At 46.6% G+C, this 16941-nt stretch overlaps 1 protein-coding gene across 1 annotated transcript in view; it reads left to right on the forward strand.

The window, feature by feature from the left end:
• Nucleotides 1-16941, forward strand: part of pex1 (peroxisomal biogenesis factor 1) — a 258210-nt gene that overhangs the window by 8407 nt on the left and 232862 nt on the right. Inside the window, exons 6-16 of the mRNA XM_083787208.1 lie at nt 613-1028; nt 1903-2051; nt 2807-2926; nt 3411-3537; nt 4758-4864; nt 11963-12120; nt 12397-12529; nt 12778-12874; nt 13280-13450; nt 14451-14602; nt 15927-16128. Of these exons, the coding sequence (XP_083643334.1) occupies nt 613-1028; nt 1903-2051; nt 2807-2926; nt 3411-3537; nt 4758-4864; nt 11963-12120; nt 12397-12529; nt 12778-12874; nt 13280-13450; nt 14451-14602; nt 15927-16128 (1832 nt within the window). The remainder of the gene's footprint in view (nt 1-612; nt 1029-1902; nt 2052-2806; nt 2927-3410; nt 3538-4757; nt 4865-11962; nt 12121-12396; nt 12530-12777; nt 12875-13279; nt 13451-14450; nt 14603-15926; nt 16129-16941) is intronic.

The raw sequence follows: 16941 nt of genomic DNA on the forward strand, positions 1-16941 counted from the left end.
ACAAACGAAGACTATAGGTCATTTTATCTATCATTTCAGTTATTTTAGTTAGTTTCGTAAACACACAATACAATATGATATAGTACTTTATTGTCAGTTCACACTGAAATTTGTCTTGCGACCCAGCAAGTATGCAGAACACATATACACACATTTGACATAACACAAATAACAAGACAATTTACATACATAAAGACAAGAGCAAAATCCGCCGCTTAAATTACCCCGTGGCTACTACAACTCCTGATTAAGCCTCAAGGTCGACTGGTGGACAAAGGACCTCTTTAGTCTGACCTTATTGTATGCTGGTACACCATATCTCCTTCCTGAAGGCAGCAACCTATATTCTCCATACAACACATATTATATTATTAGTATTAGAGGTGATATTCCTTGCTAACCTTAGGATGCTGTTATCATACGTGGATGTATAACGTTTCTGAAGTTGTCCAACAATCTTTGAACAAATGTTCAGTTGTTGCAGCAGTTGTGACTTTAGGGCTGCAGACAAACGTTCTATATTTTTATTTATATTTTGGAGGATCACGTATGAGAGTCGGTCTACTTTCTTTTATCTTTTACCTTATCTTTACATTTTGTGTTCCCTCCCAGCCACCCGTCGTGGGGCGGCCTGGTGCGCTACATGCTAACGGGCAGCTACCACCACCACCACCACCGCGATGACCCCGCTTCTCCTCCTCCTCCTGCCCCCCCCTGTCCCCCTGCCATCCCGCTCCTGGTGGGCGACGCTCTGTACCGAGTGTGCCGTGTGCCTCCCGGCCACGCGTGCACCATAAGCCCCCACGGGGGCGGGGGGGCCACCGCCGGCGTGGTCCATCTGTTCCCCTGGGGGCGCGGGACGCCCGGGGGGGGAGGGCGCTCCGCGCTCACCTACGGCCTGCTCTCCGCCGTCCTCTCTCCCCAGGAAGGGAGGGAGAGGGTCAAGCGGATCGCGGAGGGGAAGAAGAAGGTTGTCGTCAGGACCGGGAGTGCCTCCTCCTTCTCCTCCAGGGATCCTGCGGGTTCAGGTGCAGGTAGCTCCGTCGCAGTTGTTACATAATCGTCTAGTCGCGATTCTTTTTAGATAAGCGCAATTATTTTTTGCATAATCGTCATTGTCGTCATAATCGTGTCCATGTTGGAAATAAAAACATTCATACATTTTCCAGAAATAGCAGATCTACAAGCTTTATCTGATCTACAGTCACTTTGTGATGCGTTGTAAGCTTGTACAGTAGCAGAGTGAAGCACTGAGAAAACTGTTGCGCCTTTCTTCGTCCTTTTTTTCAAACTTGACTACGGTAGCAGTGGTCTCAAAAACATAAGGGAAACTTTGACAGGAAAAGACTGGCTCACCGTATAGAAAAAGAAGTAAAACTCTTTAGACTGAGACTTTGAAAAATATTTTTTCTTTTATTTTATCATGCTCTTATGGTGCTCTGTGCTCATGGTGCAATTAAAAAGCAAACGTTTCGGTCCTCAGACCTTCGTCAGTGCTATGATTTTCACAGACAAAGAACTTACTCTTAAAGAGCTCTTTAAGAGTTAAGTTCTTTGTCTGTGAAAATAAAAGAAATAAAAGAAAAAATATTCCACCCTGGATTAGGAGAGACGATTCATTCTTTCCGCCGCGCTAACAGCTAAGTCAACGGTAAGCTAACATGAGCCTAGAGTGTAGCATACGGTAGCCGAAAGGCGAACTGACACATTTTAAAAAAGGAAAAGAAATTCCGAATATTCCTCTCTCGCCCGGTATCATTGAGGATGCGCTAGGACGTCTACAAACGTCGTATGTACCCCTCGGTTCGATTCCCTATGACGTTTCAGCACGTACGTCCTACGGACGGAATGTGTTAATGCTGGTCAACTGAAATGTTGTAATGGTGACATCCCTGGCTGCAGGCAGGGTGGGAGAGGAGCAGAAGGAGGAAGAGGAGGAGGAGGAGGAGAGGACCATGGTGGTCAGGGTGGTTTGTCACCACACAGAGCAGCTGGAAGGAGGACTGCAGAGGTACCCTGACCCCGGGGAGATCCACTGTGGCAGAGTGTGGGTGAGTGAGACACAGAGGAGATCCACTGTGGCAGAGTGTGGGTGAGTGAGACACAGAGGAGATCCACTGTGGCAGAGTGTGGGTGAGTGAGACACAGAGGAGATCCACTGTGGCAGAGTGTGGGTGAGTGAGACACAGAGGAGATCCACTGTGGCAGAGTGTGGGTGAGTGAGACACAGAGGAGATCCACTGTGGCAGAGTGTGGGTGAGACACATTTCTATAAGGACAATTTATCCTAAATCTAATCTGAATCCTGAAAAGTAACAGTTTTGGACATACAGTATGAGATTTCCACCCGATGTATACTTCATGTGATGAATAGTAGAAAATAGCCGATCTACAAGCACACAGCACGTTGTGATGCGGCTAGTTGAGAACTTGTAGATCTGACTGTTATTCTAGCAATTTCTTGTTTCTGTAGCGTGAGGCAGCTTGATGTACAAGTACACCCCCTGGACATGACGCTAGTATGTCGCAGGGACTTACCCCCCCAATCCAACCCTTGATGCTGAGTGTCAAGCAGGGAGGCACTGGGTCCCATTTTTACAGTCTTTGGTATGACCCGGCCGGGGATTGAACCCCCGACCTCCCAGTCTCAGGGCGGACACTCTAACCACACTCTAAGGCCACTGAGCTGGTTCATCGCTTATAATGACATGGGCCAAAACAGATTGAAAGTGGTTTAACCGTGGCTCTTTCCCAGTAGTTCAATCAAGCAAAATCTTACAAGAAACATGTATTTTTTTCCCCCCAGATCCCAGAGCACCTGAGGACCCAGCTGAACCTCAGCCCCCACTCCACCGTGAGGATGAAGCCTGTCCAGACCGCCTGTAAAGTGGCCTCCAGTGTCCGCCTGCAGCCCTTAAAGCCAACGGTGAGTTCCAGGTCCTCTCATGACATAAACATGGATTTAAGTTCATTTGTCCCACATATTGGGACAAAGTTTTCAGTCATGATATTCTGTTTTGCTTTAAAAACATGTTCTGTTTTGCTTTAAAAACATGCATAAAGGCATTGATGGTTGTGCCCCGTGTAGTTTAACGATGGGCACAGTCAGTCATTTCCATATACTCATGTGCCGTGTAGAATTCCAACCCTTGCCGAGCTTGGCAGCAGCAGATTAAGCCATTTTGGTGTTGGCATGTCATGTCATGCTTTAGCTATTGAAAAATAGCAGATCTACGAGAGCTTGTAGGTCTGCTATTTTTGAAAAATCGAAGAGCGACTGACATAGAAACATAGCTTTTTCAGAAAACTGTCAGGATGTAGAAGACATTTTTATTAGAATCTGATCTCAGGTCAGAATGGATAAAAAAATGGATGTTTTGAACACCTTTTCGCTGGTGTCTCGTTTGTAGTCACAGCCAGACGAGAGTGACGAGGACATCCACACGGCCTTCTTGGATTGGCTGCACGCACAGAGCCACCAACCGCTGGCCTGTCTGACCGCACGCTGCAGCGTCATCGCCCTACATGGACATGAAGGTGAGTGGTACTGAGCACACACACACACACACATACACACAGAGACACACACACACACACACACACACACGCACACGCACACGCACACGCACACGCACACGCACACAGACACCAACCAACCGCAATATTTTGGTTCGACTTTCGCCAGAATTATAATAATAATAATAATCATAGTTGTTTTCAGTGTTTTATCATGTTCTGTAAAACCTGCTCACCGTCCTAACCAATCAGGAAACATGAACAAATGCACTGCAACGTCTGACGTTTGTCAATCAGTCGTTGGCGTTTTTACACGTTCACGCACGGGCGTGGACGTGAACGTGCATGACTGGGCGTGCGCAACTGCGCATGCACAACGCACGTGTGTGTTGATTTAACGGACCATGTTTGAAGTGGGCATATGGTTCACCTTAATGCCTACAGTAGAAACACTATAACACTATAGAAACACTATAACACTATAGAAACACTATAACACCATAGAAACACTATACTGTAGTATTCATACTTCAGTTTTAGGTGATAAGGTGACCACCGAAAACTACAACATGACGTCACGGTGGTAAAAACTACAACATGACGTCACGGTCACACCTCTCTGTTTCTACCAACAGTGGTGGTCAGATTATCACCAATAATAATAATATAGGCCTTTATTGATACACGCAAACATTTCCATAACCATTTCTTTGGAAACCTGTTTGAAGGATCATTCATCAAGTTAAAGGACCACTTCACCACTTTTCAACCTATCTTCATATAATAGGTCCTCACTAATACCGGTAATCATGAAAAAATGGCACGGTTTTTTCTACTCAGTCTGTGTCTCATAGGAGGGCTGTGGGCAGTTTAGAAACCGTCTTCCAGTGACATCATCATTAGGCAGATATTTCGATTTTCATTATCGTGAGAACGATGGCTTCCATTTTCACATTGCAACTTTCCAGGACTAGAAAGCCTGCAGTTTCTATTAGCTTGTATTCCCCATCGAATACACTGACGGTTTCTGAACTGCCCACAGCCCTCCTATGAGACACAGACTGAGTAGAAGAAAATTGTGCCATTTTCTTCATGATTATTAGTGAGGACCTATTATAAGGAAGATAGGTTGGAAAAGTGGTGAAGTGGTCCTTTAAATACTACACCTGGGGAGGAAATATATAACGTACATGTACTGGGTAAAATAAATGTCAAACCTTTCTTTCTTGTGACTGTTTTAGCTAAGCTGGAGCTCGCGCTGACTGTCCTAAAGCCAGAGCCAGAGAGCGATCCACCCGACCAGCTGTTTCTGCTAGCTCCAAGCGTCCTACGCAAGGCAGACATACAGGTATTGTTCTGCTAGCTCCAAGCGTCCTACGCAAGGCAGACATACAGGTATTGTTCTGCTAGCTCCAAGCGTCCTACGCAAGGCAGACATACAGGTATTGTTCTGCTAGCTTCAAGCGTCCTACGCAAGGCAGACATACAGGTATTGTTCTGCTAGCTCCAAGCGTCCTACGCAAGGCAGACATACAGGTATTGTTCTGCTAGCTTCAAGCGTCCTACACAAGGCAGACATACAGGTATTGTTCTGTTAGCTCCAAGCGTCCTACGCAAGGCAGACATACAGGTATTGTTCTGCTAGCTCCAAGCGTCCTACACAAGGCAGACATACAGGTATTGTTCTGCTAGCTCCAAGCGTCCTACGCAAGGCAGACATACAGGTATTGTTCTGCTAGCTCCAAGCGTCCTACACAAGGCAGACATACAGGTATTGTTCTGCTAGCTCCAAGCGTCCTACGCAAGGCAGACATACAGGTATTGTTCTGTTAGCTCCAAGCGTCCTACACAAGGCAGACATACAGGTATTGTTCTGCTAGCTCCAAGCGTCCTACACAAGGCAGACATACAGGTATTGTTCTGCTAGCTCCAAGCGTCCTACACAAGGCAGACATACAGGTATTGTTCTGCTAGCTCCAAGCGTCCTACACAAGGCAGACATACAGGTATTGTTCTGCTAGCTCCAAGCGTCCTACGCAAGGCAGACATACAGGTATTGTTCTGCTAGCTCCAAGCGTCCTACGCAAGGCAGACATACAGGTATTGTTCTGTTAGCTCCAAGCGTCCTACGCAAGGCAGACATACAGGTATTGTTCTGCTAGCTCCAAGCGTCCTACGCAAGGCAGACATACAGGTATTGTTCCGTTAGCTCCAAGCGTCCTACACAAGGCAGACATACAGGTATTGTTCTGCTAGCTCCAAGTGTCTTACGCAAGGCAGACATACAGGTATTGTTCTGCTAGCTCCAAGCGTCCTACACAAGGCAGACATACAGGTATTGTTCTGCTAGCTCCAAGTGTCCTACGCAAGGCAGACATACAGGTATTGTTCCATTAGCTCCAAGTGTCCTACGCAAGGCAGACATACAGGTATTGTTCCGTTAGCTCCAAGTGTCCTACGCAAGGCAGACATACAGGTATTGTTCTGCTAGCTCCAAGCGTCCTACACAAGGCAGACATACATGTATTGTTCTGCTAGCTCCAAGCGTCTTACACAAGGCAGACATACAGGTATTGTTCTGCTAGCTCCAAGCGTCCTACACAAGGCAGACATACAGGTATTGTTCCGTTAGCTCCAAGTGTCCTACGCAAGGCAGACATACAGGTATTGTTCTGCTAGCACCAAGCGTCCTACACAAGGCACACATACAGGTATTGTTCCGTTAGCTCCAAGTGTCCTACGCAAGGCAGACATACAGGTATTGTTCCGTTAGCTCCAAGTGTCCTACACAAGGCAGACATACAGGTATTGTTCTGCTAGCTCCAAGTGTCCTACGCAAGGCAGACATACAGGTATTGTTCCATTAGCTCCAAGTGTCCTACGCAAGGCAGACATACAGGTATTGTTCCGTTAGCTCCAAGTGTCCTACGCAAGGCAGACATACAGGTATTGTTCTGCTAGCTCCAAGCGTCCTACACAAGGCAGACATACATGTATTGTTCTGCTAGCTCCAAGCGTCTTACACAAGGCAGACATACAGGTATTGTTCTGCTAGCTCCAAGCGTCCTACACAAGGCAGACATACAGGTATTGTTCCGTTAGCTCCAAGTGTCCTACGCAAGGCAGACATACAGGTATTGTTCTGCTAGCACCAAGCGTCCTACACAAGGCACACATACAGGTATTGTTCCGTTAGCTCCAAGTGTCCTACGCAAGGCAGACATACAGGTATTGTTCCGTTAGCTCCAAGTGTCCTACGCAAGGCAGACATACAGGTATTGTTCTGCTAGCTCCAAGCGTCCTACGCAAGGCAGACATACAGGTATTGTTCTGCTAGCTCCAAGCGTCCTACGCAAGGCAGACATACAGGTATTGTTCCATTAGCTCCAAGTGTCCTACGCAAGGCAGACATACAGGTATTGTTCTGTTAGCTCCAAGCGTCCTACGCAAGGCAGACATACAGGTATTGTTCTGCTAGCTCCAAGCGTCCTACGCAAGGCAGACATACAGGTATTGTTCCGTTAGCTCCAAGCGTCCTACACAAGGCAGACATACAGGTATTGTTCTGTTAGCTCCAAGCGTCCTACGCAAGGCAGACATACAGGTATTGTTCTGCTAGCTCCAAGCGTCCTACGCAAGGCAGACATACAGGTATTGTTCCGTTAGCTCCAAGTGTCCTACACAAGGCAGACATACAGGTATTGTTCTGCTAGCTCCAAGTGTCTTACGCAAGGCAGACATACAGGTATTGTTCTGCTAGCTCCAAGCGTCCTACACAAGGCAGACATACAGGTATTGTTCTGCTAGCTCCAAGTGTCCTACGCAAGGCAGACATACAGGTATTGTTCCATTAGCTCCAAGTGTCCTACGCAAGGCAGACATACAGGTATTGTTCTGCTAGCTCCAAGCGTCCTACACAAGGCAGACATACATGTATTGTTCTGCTAGCTCCAAGCGTCTTACACAAGGCAGACATACAGGTATTGTTCTGCTAGCTCCAAGCGTCCTACACAAGGCAGACATACAGGTATTGTTCCGTTAGCTCCAAGTGTCCTACGCAAGGCAGACATACAGGTATTGTTCTGCTAGCACCAAGCGTCCTACACAAGGCAGACATACAGGTATTGTTCCGTTAGCTCCAAGTGTCCTACGCAAGGCAGACATACAGGTATTGTTCCGTTAGCTCCAAGTGTCCTACACAAGGCAGACATACAGGTATTGTTCTGCTAGCTCCAAGTGTCCTACGCAAGGCAGACATACAGGTATTGTTCCATTAGCTCCAAGTGTCCTACGCAAGGCAGACATACAGGTATTGTTCCGTTAGCTCCAAGTGTCCTACGCAAGGCAGACATACAGGTATTGTTCTGCTAGCACCAAGCGTCCTACACAAGGCAGACATACAGGTATTGTTCTGCTAGCTCCAAGTGTCCTACGCAAGGCAGACATACAGGTATTGTTCTGCTAGCTCCAAGCGTCCTACACAAGGCAGACATACATGTATTGTTCTGCTAGCTCCAAGCGTCTTACACAAGGCAGACATACATGTATTGTTCTGCTAGCTCCAAGCGTCTTACACAAGGCAGACATACAGGTATTGTTCTGCTAGCACCAAGCGTCCTACACAAGGCACACATACAGGTATTGTTCCGTTAGCTCCAAGTGTCCTACGCAAGGCAGACATACAGGTATTGTTCCGTTAGCTCCAAGTGTCCTACGCAAGGCAGACATACAGGTATTGTTCCGTTAGCTCCAAGTGTCCTACGCAAGGCAGACATACAGGTATTGTTCTGCTAGCTCCAAGCGTCCTACACAAGGCAGACATACATGTATTGTTCTGCTAGCTCCAAGCGTCTTACACAAGGCAGACATACAGGTATTGTTCTGCTAGCTCCAAGCGTCCTACACAAGGCAGACATACAGGTATTGTTCCGTTAGCTCCAAGCGTCCTACGCAAGGCAGACATACAGGTATTGTTCTGCTAGCTCCAAGCGTCCTACGCAAGGCAGACATACAGGTATTGTTCTGCTAGCTCCAAGCGTCCTACGCAAGGCAGACATACAGGTATTGTTCTGCTAGCTCCAAACGTCCTACGCAAGGCAGACATACAGGTATTGTTCTGCTAGCTTCAAGCGTCCTACGCAAGGCAGACATACAGGTATTGTTCTGCTAGCTCCAAGCGTCCTACGCAAGGCAGACATACAGGTATTGTTCTGTTAGCTCCAAGCGTCCTACGCAAGGCAGACATACAGGTATTGTTCTGCTAGCTCCAAGCGTCCTACACAAGGCAGACATACAGGTATTGTTCTGCTAGCTCCAAGCGTCCTACGCAAGGCAGACATACAGGTATTGTTCTGCTAGCTCCAAGCGTCCTACACAAGGCAGACATACAGGTATTGTTCTGCTAGCTCCAAGCGTCCTACGCAAGGCAGACATACAGGTATTGTTCTGTTAGCTCCAAGCGTCCTACACAAGGCAGACATACAGGTATTGTTCTGCTAGCTCCAAGCGTCCTACACAAGGCAGACATACAGGTATTGTTCTGCTAGCTCCAAGCGTCCTACACAAGGCAGACATACAGGTATTGTTCTGCTAGCTCCAAGCGTCCTACGCAAGGCAGACATACAGGTATTGTTCTGCTAGCACCAAGCGTCCTACGCAAGGCAGACATACAGGTATTGTTCCATTAGCTCCAAGTGTCCTACGCAAGGCAGACATACAGGTATTGTTCTGCTAGCTCCAAGCGTCCTACACAAGGCACACATACAGGTATTGTTCTGCTAGCTCCAAGCGTCCTACACAAGGCAGACATACAGGTATTGTTCATACTGTCAGAACCCATTCTGACGTGAGATCAGATTCTAAAAATGTCTTCTACATCCTGACAGTTTTCTGAAAAAGCTATGTTTCTGTTTCTGTTCTTTGATTTTTTTTAAATAGCAGACCTACAAGCTCATAGCGCGCCACCAAGTGGCGCGCTATGAGCTTGTAGAGCTGCTATTTTTCAATAGCTAAAGCATAACATAATGCTAACACCAAAAGGGGTTCCCGCCCCGAAATGGGTTAAATTCCGTTGCTGCCGGGCAGAAACCTCCTATCTCCGTATTTTTAACTTTTTGTGTTTTTCCCATAAACCCACGTCCTACTCGATCATAACTACAGCGTCACACAAAAGCTTCAAAAGTAGAACGTCCCTACTAAGCTCGGAAAGCGGCGTGTTTTTTGAGCTTGTAGATCTGCTAATACTTTTGAATTTGCATCCTGAAAAGTAACAGTTTTGGACATGAGGTTTCCACCCGGCAGACGATCATATATCATCTTTTCTCACAGTTTCTTCAACATTCACGTTACTTTACGTACTACAGTGCAGTCCCCTGGGTTCTCAAACATGTTTAAATACTAGGACGCTGTTTTAAGGGACCTTTTGGCAAAACCTCACACTTGATTTATAGTGCCGTTTCAAAGCTGAAATATAGCACATTTAAAAAACATAAGCTATTTTTGTATACTTGAATAGAGCGTTTTGACCATAGGCATTTCTTAAAGTATTTATTTAAAGACCTTTTAAGCGTCGTACGAAGCCAACTCTTATCGTGACAAATCATGAAAACACAAATAATTACAAAGAAGAAAAACAACAACAAAAAAGTGTTGTAACCTGCCGTTTTTTTTCTACTTTCTAATTCTTTGTTTGGTCCAAAATATTGTGTGTGTTGTCATGATTTGTCACGACAAGAGTTGGCTTCGTACGACGCTTAAAAGGTCTTTAAATTAATAATTTAAGAAATGCCTATGGTCAAAATGCATTGCGATTCATTTCCTGGGCCACTCGTTGTTCTGAAAGGGGGAGGGACTGCGACACTCTATAGAGCGCCGAAGTCCTGACGTCACTGTCGGTAGAGGGCGTCAGTCCCCAGGTTCATGTACTTTCTATTTGCATTGAAATCCCCATAGGGGGGGATTTTAGATCTCTTCATATAAGAACTGTGTTTGAAAAATAAACCGATCATCCCGGCCTTTTCACTCATATGGATATGAAGCATCGACTGAAGGTGGAAATGTACAAATATATATAAGAGTAAGCAAAGCAAAGCAAAGTTGTGCCAAGGACTTGTTTACAGCCACACCCTGCTCATAGAACATTTCATGGTAGGGGTTCAATGCCTTGCTCAACAAAATAAGCGTTAGAAACGAGTCAAACAACCCAGAGACTACATTTCCGGGTAGGCGGGGTGGCTGCAGCTGCCCGTCACACAACAGAAACTGACATGTTAATTACGTTTATTTTTATTTTTATTTGATTGATATTTAATGTTTCGTGGTTAGTACGAGTCGAGTCACCACCAGCTGAGCTTACGTCAACGAGGAATCGCAGGAACGCAATGTGTCGACAGCTGGGCGTGACGTATATTAGCAGCGACATTGCCTTCATATGTAGTTTCAAGGCTTTTGCGGCCACATTAATTCCATTTTCTCCAGAAACTGGCTGTATCAAATATTAATGGACATCATTAACGACGCACAGCCACTCCCTTGACAGAAAGGCAGAGATGATCGGTTTATTTTTCAAACACAGTTCCTTATATGAAGCGATCTAAAATATATGGGGATTTCAATGCAACTAAAAAAATACATGAACCTGTGTACTGGCGCCCTCTACTGAATGTGACGTCAGACTTCGGTGCTCTATAGGAATATTTATTAGAAAATGTTGTTGTGATTCATGCTGATTTAGTGTCTTAAATATCAACATAGTTTAACCCATTCTGACCGGGCACCCATTTTGGTGTCAGCATCATGTTATGCTTTAGCTATTGAAAAATAGCAGATCTACAAGCTCATATCGCGCCACCGAGTGGCGCGATACGAGCTTGTAGGTCTGCTATTTTTGAAAAATCGAAGAAACGACTGACATTTTTTAGAATCTGATCTCAGGTCAGAATGGGTTCATCAGACCAGTGTGTGTCCAGTGGAAACCTCGTATGAATCTGATCTCAGGTCAGAATGGGTTAAATATCAACATAGTTTAAAAGCTACAGAGAAGTGTTTCTATACAGTATATAGCTTACATCTGTTCCTCATTACTGGCAGTCTGACAACCTCTGGTATAATTGGTCCCTTTGAAGGCAATGGAAGTTAATTTTGTCATTCTGATCATAGTTGTTGTGTTATTACTAGTCCTTACCCGTTGTGAGATATTTGCCCCCCCCCCCCTTGTGGCCGTGAAGGGTACTGCACCTGGGTGCGTTTGTAATTGACTAATACATTACTTAATAATCATTAATGTGTCAAATGGAAAAAAGGGCTTCGTTACGCCCTCCATATTCATATGGTCAATGCCTGTGTGAAAAGTGGGTGCAGGCAGTAAGGAGTTACGGCAATGTTTCTGACAGACACACACACGGACAGACATTCGGTTAATTATAGTATGATGATTGGTCACATCCAGGTGGACAGACGGCCGGTCAGCACACCTCCACCTCCACCACCACCTCCACCCCCACCAGCACCAGTATCAGCGGTACCAGCAGTACCAGCAGTACCAGCGGTGAAATCCCCGGGCGACACCACGCTACATCCAGATCTGACCTGTCCCAGTACTCTCGGGTATGTCTGGCGCTATTTTTATTGCTTTTTATAATCGGCGTTCCCACCGTCATGAAATTCCTGGAAATATTTTGAAATTGGAAAAAAATATATATATATTTTTTCTCCTCTTTTGTCTTTGGGCATTGCACATACCTGTAGGAGTAAGAGATGCATTATTGCGCTGAATATTATTTCTGTAAACAAATTCAATCCCCCCCCCCCCCCTCCCTTAGCATAGGAGTGTCTAAATAGTACATGTTCACAGCTTAATAGTACTGTACATGTCCCCCACAGGGGGATAAAGGAGCTGATCACCTCCGGGTTGGAGTTCATCTCCTGCAGCCTCCAGGCCGGTCCTCTGTCCCGAGGGCTGGTCTCCATGGGGCGGGGCCTCCGGGGCGGGGCCCTGCTGGTGACCGGAGCCAAGGTAACACACACACACACACACGCATACGCACACGCATGCATGCACGCACGCACGCACGCACGCACGCACGCACGCGACGTTCTGACAAAAAAAAACGAAAAAAAAAAAAAAAAACGGTACGGATCCGTACCGTAAATTAGCCTGTGGAATTTGCTGCTATTTTCCAATAGCTAAAGCATAGCGGGTTAAAATGGGTTAATTTGTCCGGTTAGCGCTGGCTAACATACTGTGCATGGTCTTCTTCACAGGGCAGTGGGAAGAGCTCTCTGGCTAAAGCCTTGTGCTGGAGGGCTGCGGAGGAGCTGGACGCACACGTGGACGTGGTGGACTGCAAGAAGCTCAAAGGTAGGAGGATATGTGCACGCACGCACGCACGCACATAGTTGAAGATAGATTTTAAATGTATTAATGACATGCCCAATGTAGGTTTGAAAGCGGTTAACCCATCCTGAACGGGCACCCATTTTGGTGTTAGCATCATGTTATGCTTTAGCTATTGAAAAATAGCAGATCTACAAGCTCATAGCGCGCCACCGAGTGGCGCGCTACCAGCTTGTAGGTCTGCTATTTTTTGAAAAATCGAAGAGCGACTGACATTTTTAGAATCTGATCTCAGGTCAGAATGGGTTAATCATCAGACCAGTGTGTGTCCAGTGGAAACCTCGTATGAATCTGATCTCGGGTCAGAATGGGTTAAACTTCGATCCATTAATTGCCATGTGACTCAAACATAAAACCATAATTTCCCAGGTAAACGGGCGGAGACGGTGCGCCGGGTGCTGGAGGAGGTTTTGGAGCGGGCGGCGTGGAGGCAGCCCTCCGTGGTCCTTCTGGACGACCTGGACCACGTGACGGGCTCGCCCACCTCGCCGGAGCACGAGCACGGCCCCGAGGCCGCGCTGCGCAAACACGTCGCACAGAGTAAGAACACGTCAACATACAAATATGTATTTGTCTCTATACTGCCTCCCCCTGGCCAGCCGGGGCGCCTGATGGAGGGGAAAGGAACTGGTCTCTATACTGCCTCCCCCTGGCCAACCGGGGCGCCTGATGGAGGGGAAAGGAACTGGTCTCTAAACTGCCTCCCCCTGGCCAGCCGGGGCGCCTGATGGAGGGGAAAGGAACTGGTCTCTATACTGCCTCCCCCTGGCCAGCCGGGGCGCCTGATGGAGGGGAAAGGAACTGGTCGGAATAACGTGTTCCTTCCACGCGCTACGTCCAACCAGGGAAACTCCCCCCCCTGTCAGTTGGAAAGGAGCAACTTGGACACTCAGGCATGAAGGAAGCATGAGTTCAAGTCCGTTGCTCTCCCCTTGTCCCCCATATAAGGGGTCTCCCCTTGTCCCCCATATATGGGGACTAGGTTGGTCTCCCCTTGTCCCCCATATATGGGGACTAGGTTGGTGGAGGGTGTGTAGAGCCCAGGATCACATTAGATGATTGACACAGGGGTGAAAAATGGGTTACAAAATCGTGGGATAAAAAATACAAATATGAGCGTGTGTGTGTGTCTCTGTCAGTGGTGAGGGGCCTGCAGATTGCAGGCGGGTCTGCCCAATAAGCCGAGAGCTGATCAGGCATCGGCAAAATTCTGTTCGGTGTCTGCAATAGTTGGCAGTCTAGTCGCCATATATGGAGAAGGCGATGCTTTCTGTACCCGTGATCTGTATCTTGAAGCACACGTTGTAGAGTTTCTTTCAAGCTTGCGCATCCACTGTTGTTTGTGTTCAAGAAGTAAAATGTGAATGCAAATAAAGATGTTAAGTGTGTGTGTGTGTGTGTGTGTGTGTGTGTGTGTGTGTGTGTGTGTGTGTGTGTGTGTGTGTGTGTGTGTGTGTGTGTGTGTGTGTGTGTGTGTGTGTGTGTGTGTGTGTGTGTGTGTGTGTGTGTGTGTGTGTGTGTGTGTGTGTGCTCCCTCCAGGTCTCCTAGACGTAGTGGATGAGTTGGTGCAGCGCTCCAGCCTGGTGTGTCTCCTCCTGACCAGCCACAGTCAACACTCCCTGCACCCCTCACTGACCACGGTGCAGGGTCACTTCATCCAGAGGACTCTACACATACAGCACCCTGACCAGGTACACACACACACACACACACACACACACACACACACACACACACCTCACTGACCACGGTGCAGGGTCACTTCACCCAGAGGACTCTACACATACAGCACCCTGACCAGGTACACACACACACACACACACACACACACACACACACACACACACACACACACACACACACACACACACACACACACACCTCACTGACCACGGTGCAGGGCCACTTCATCCAGAGGACTCTACACATAGGGCACTCCGACCAGGTACACACACACACACACACACACACACACACACACACACACACACACACACACACCTCACTGACCACGTTGCAGGCCACCCACTTCATACAGAGGACCCTACACGTACAGCCACCTGACCAGGTACACGCGTGCACGCATGTACGCAGGCACGCACACACACTGAACACATAATTGTGAACTGATTTAATTATTATAATTTTAGCTTCATTATAAATGTATGAAACGTATGAAACAGTCCTTAAGATGTTGGTCCCTATAGCCCGTTTCTATCATAAAGCATAACTAATTTGTACGTGTCAATCAGTACCAGTGTTGTTTTTGGCAGCAAATTTCTATTTTAGTTTTAGTCATAGTCTTTGGACTGAAACTTCATTTAGCTTTAGTCACATTTTAGTCACCTGGAATGTCTTATAGTGTTGGTCTAGTTTTAGTCGACTAAATGCCATAAGATTTTAGTCGACTAAATCTACAGTTGATTTAGTCGACTAAAATGTATTTTGATGGGTCTTGATGCCGTCGTAATGAGTGTTTTTACACTTGCTGAAAATAGCATCTACAAGCTCACAACGCGTCGCGCTGCGACGCGTTGTGAGCTTGTAGATCAGCTATTTTCAGCATGCAACCAAGTGTAAAATGACTTATACTGGATCTCTTGTCCACTAGTCCCTTCCTAACATTTTAGTCTAGTTTTTATTTGTTGACGAAATTGTCAGTATATTTAGTCTTAGATTTAGTCATCGTAGCTTAGTTTCATTTAGTTTCCATTTGTTTGTGTCAGTGAAAAAAGGTAGCCGACGAACATTTAGTTTTAGTCGACGAAAACAACACTGATCAGTACCTATGTACTGTCCCTGTCGGGTGGAAACCGCACGTCCAAAACTGTTGCTTTAAAGGATTAAAATTCAAAAAGCAACAAAAGTAGCAGATCTACAAGCTCCAAAACGCGTCACTTCGCGTTTCGGGCTGTTATTTGCGGAGAAAAAAAATATATATATTTGAAAATTCAGAGATGAGAGGTTTCTGTGACATACAGTATATACTGTACATTACTGTACATCTTCCCTCAGACGCAGAGAGCAGAGATCCTGCGCTGCCTGGTGCTGGGGAGGACGGGCCTATCGGAGGAGGAGGCCTCACACTCTCTGGACCTGGGGACGGTCGCCAAGGAGACGGAGGGTTACGCGGCCCGCGACCTGGCGCTGCTGCTGGAGAGGAGCGTGCACGCCAGTGTGGCGCGCACACACGGACACGCCGCACGCACTGGAGACGGTAACGAACCCCCCCCCCCCCATATGTGACCAGATTTGACTGAGAGCCTGCCATCGCCACTATTCAATTCAAACTTCATTCAAGACACTCACAGGGCAGAACACATAAAAACATAAAAAACACAAAAGTAAACAAACTATAAATAAAACAAACAAAGCATAAACAAACAAACAGGGGAGACTTATCTCTGTACATACAGGTTAGAACGTCAGTGGCTCCACAGCTTAGATCAGGGGTCGGCAACCCAAGATGTTGAATGAGCCATTTTCGACCAAAAAAACTAATTCAAAATCTATCTGGAGCCGCAAAACAAATGTAAGCCTTAAAAGGCTTATATAATGAAGACAACAGGGCTGCAAGGCTGCTATGGTTCAAGCCCGTTTGGAAATAGCGCACTGTGCAATGCAAACTAATAGGCGAGTGCGCTCCCGGTGCGCATTTCCGAACGCAGTCAACGCACCCTCCATTATTATGCCATGTTTTTTGCATTGTGTTCTTATACCCGTTTAATGTGATTTCTGTGTGTGGACATCGCTGGAGAGCTTCTCAACATTGGGCATGTAAAATGTCACTTTAATCTTCACACACGACTGCAAGCTCTCATCGGTGAGGCGTGTGCGGTATTTGGATTTAATGTAGTTCATGTTTGAGAATATCTGCTCACAAAAGTACGTTGATCCAAAGATGGATAATACTCCAGATGCGAGTTTCTTCATGTTCACATAATTGTCTGGAAGAGCATTCCATGTTTTCCACACAAGTGTGTGGGAAGGCAGAAGGGAGCAAACTTTTAAGAAGTGGATCGCAGCTTTA

This window comes from Protomyctophum parallelum, assembly GCF_964188405.1.
Source record: "Protomyctophum parallelum genome assembly, chromosome: 1".
In the NCBI taxonomy this organism is placed as follows: Eukaryota; Metazoa; Chordata; class Actinopteri; order Myctophiformes; family Myctophidae; genus Protomyctophum; species Protomyctophum parallelum.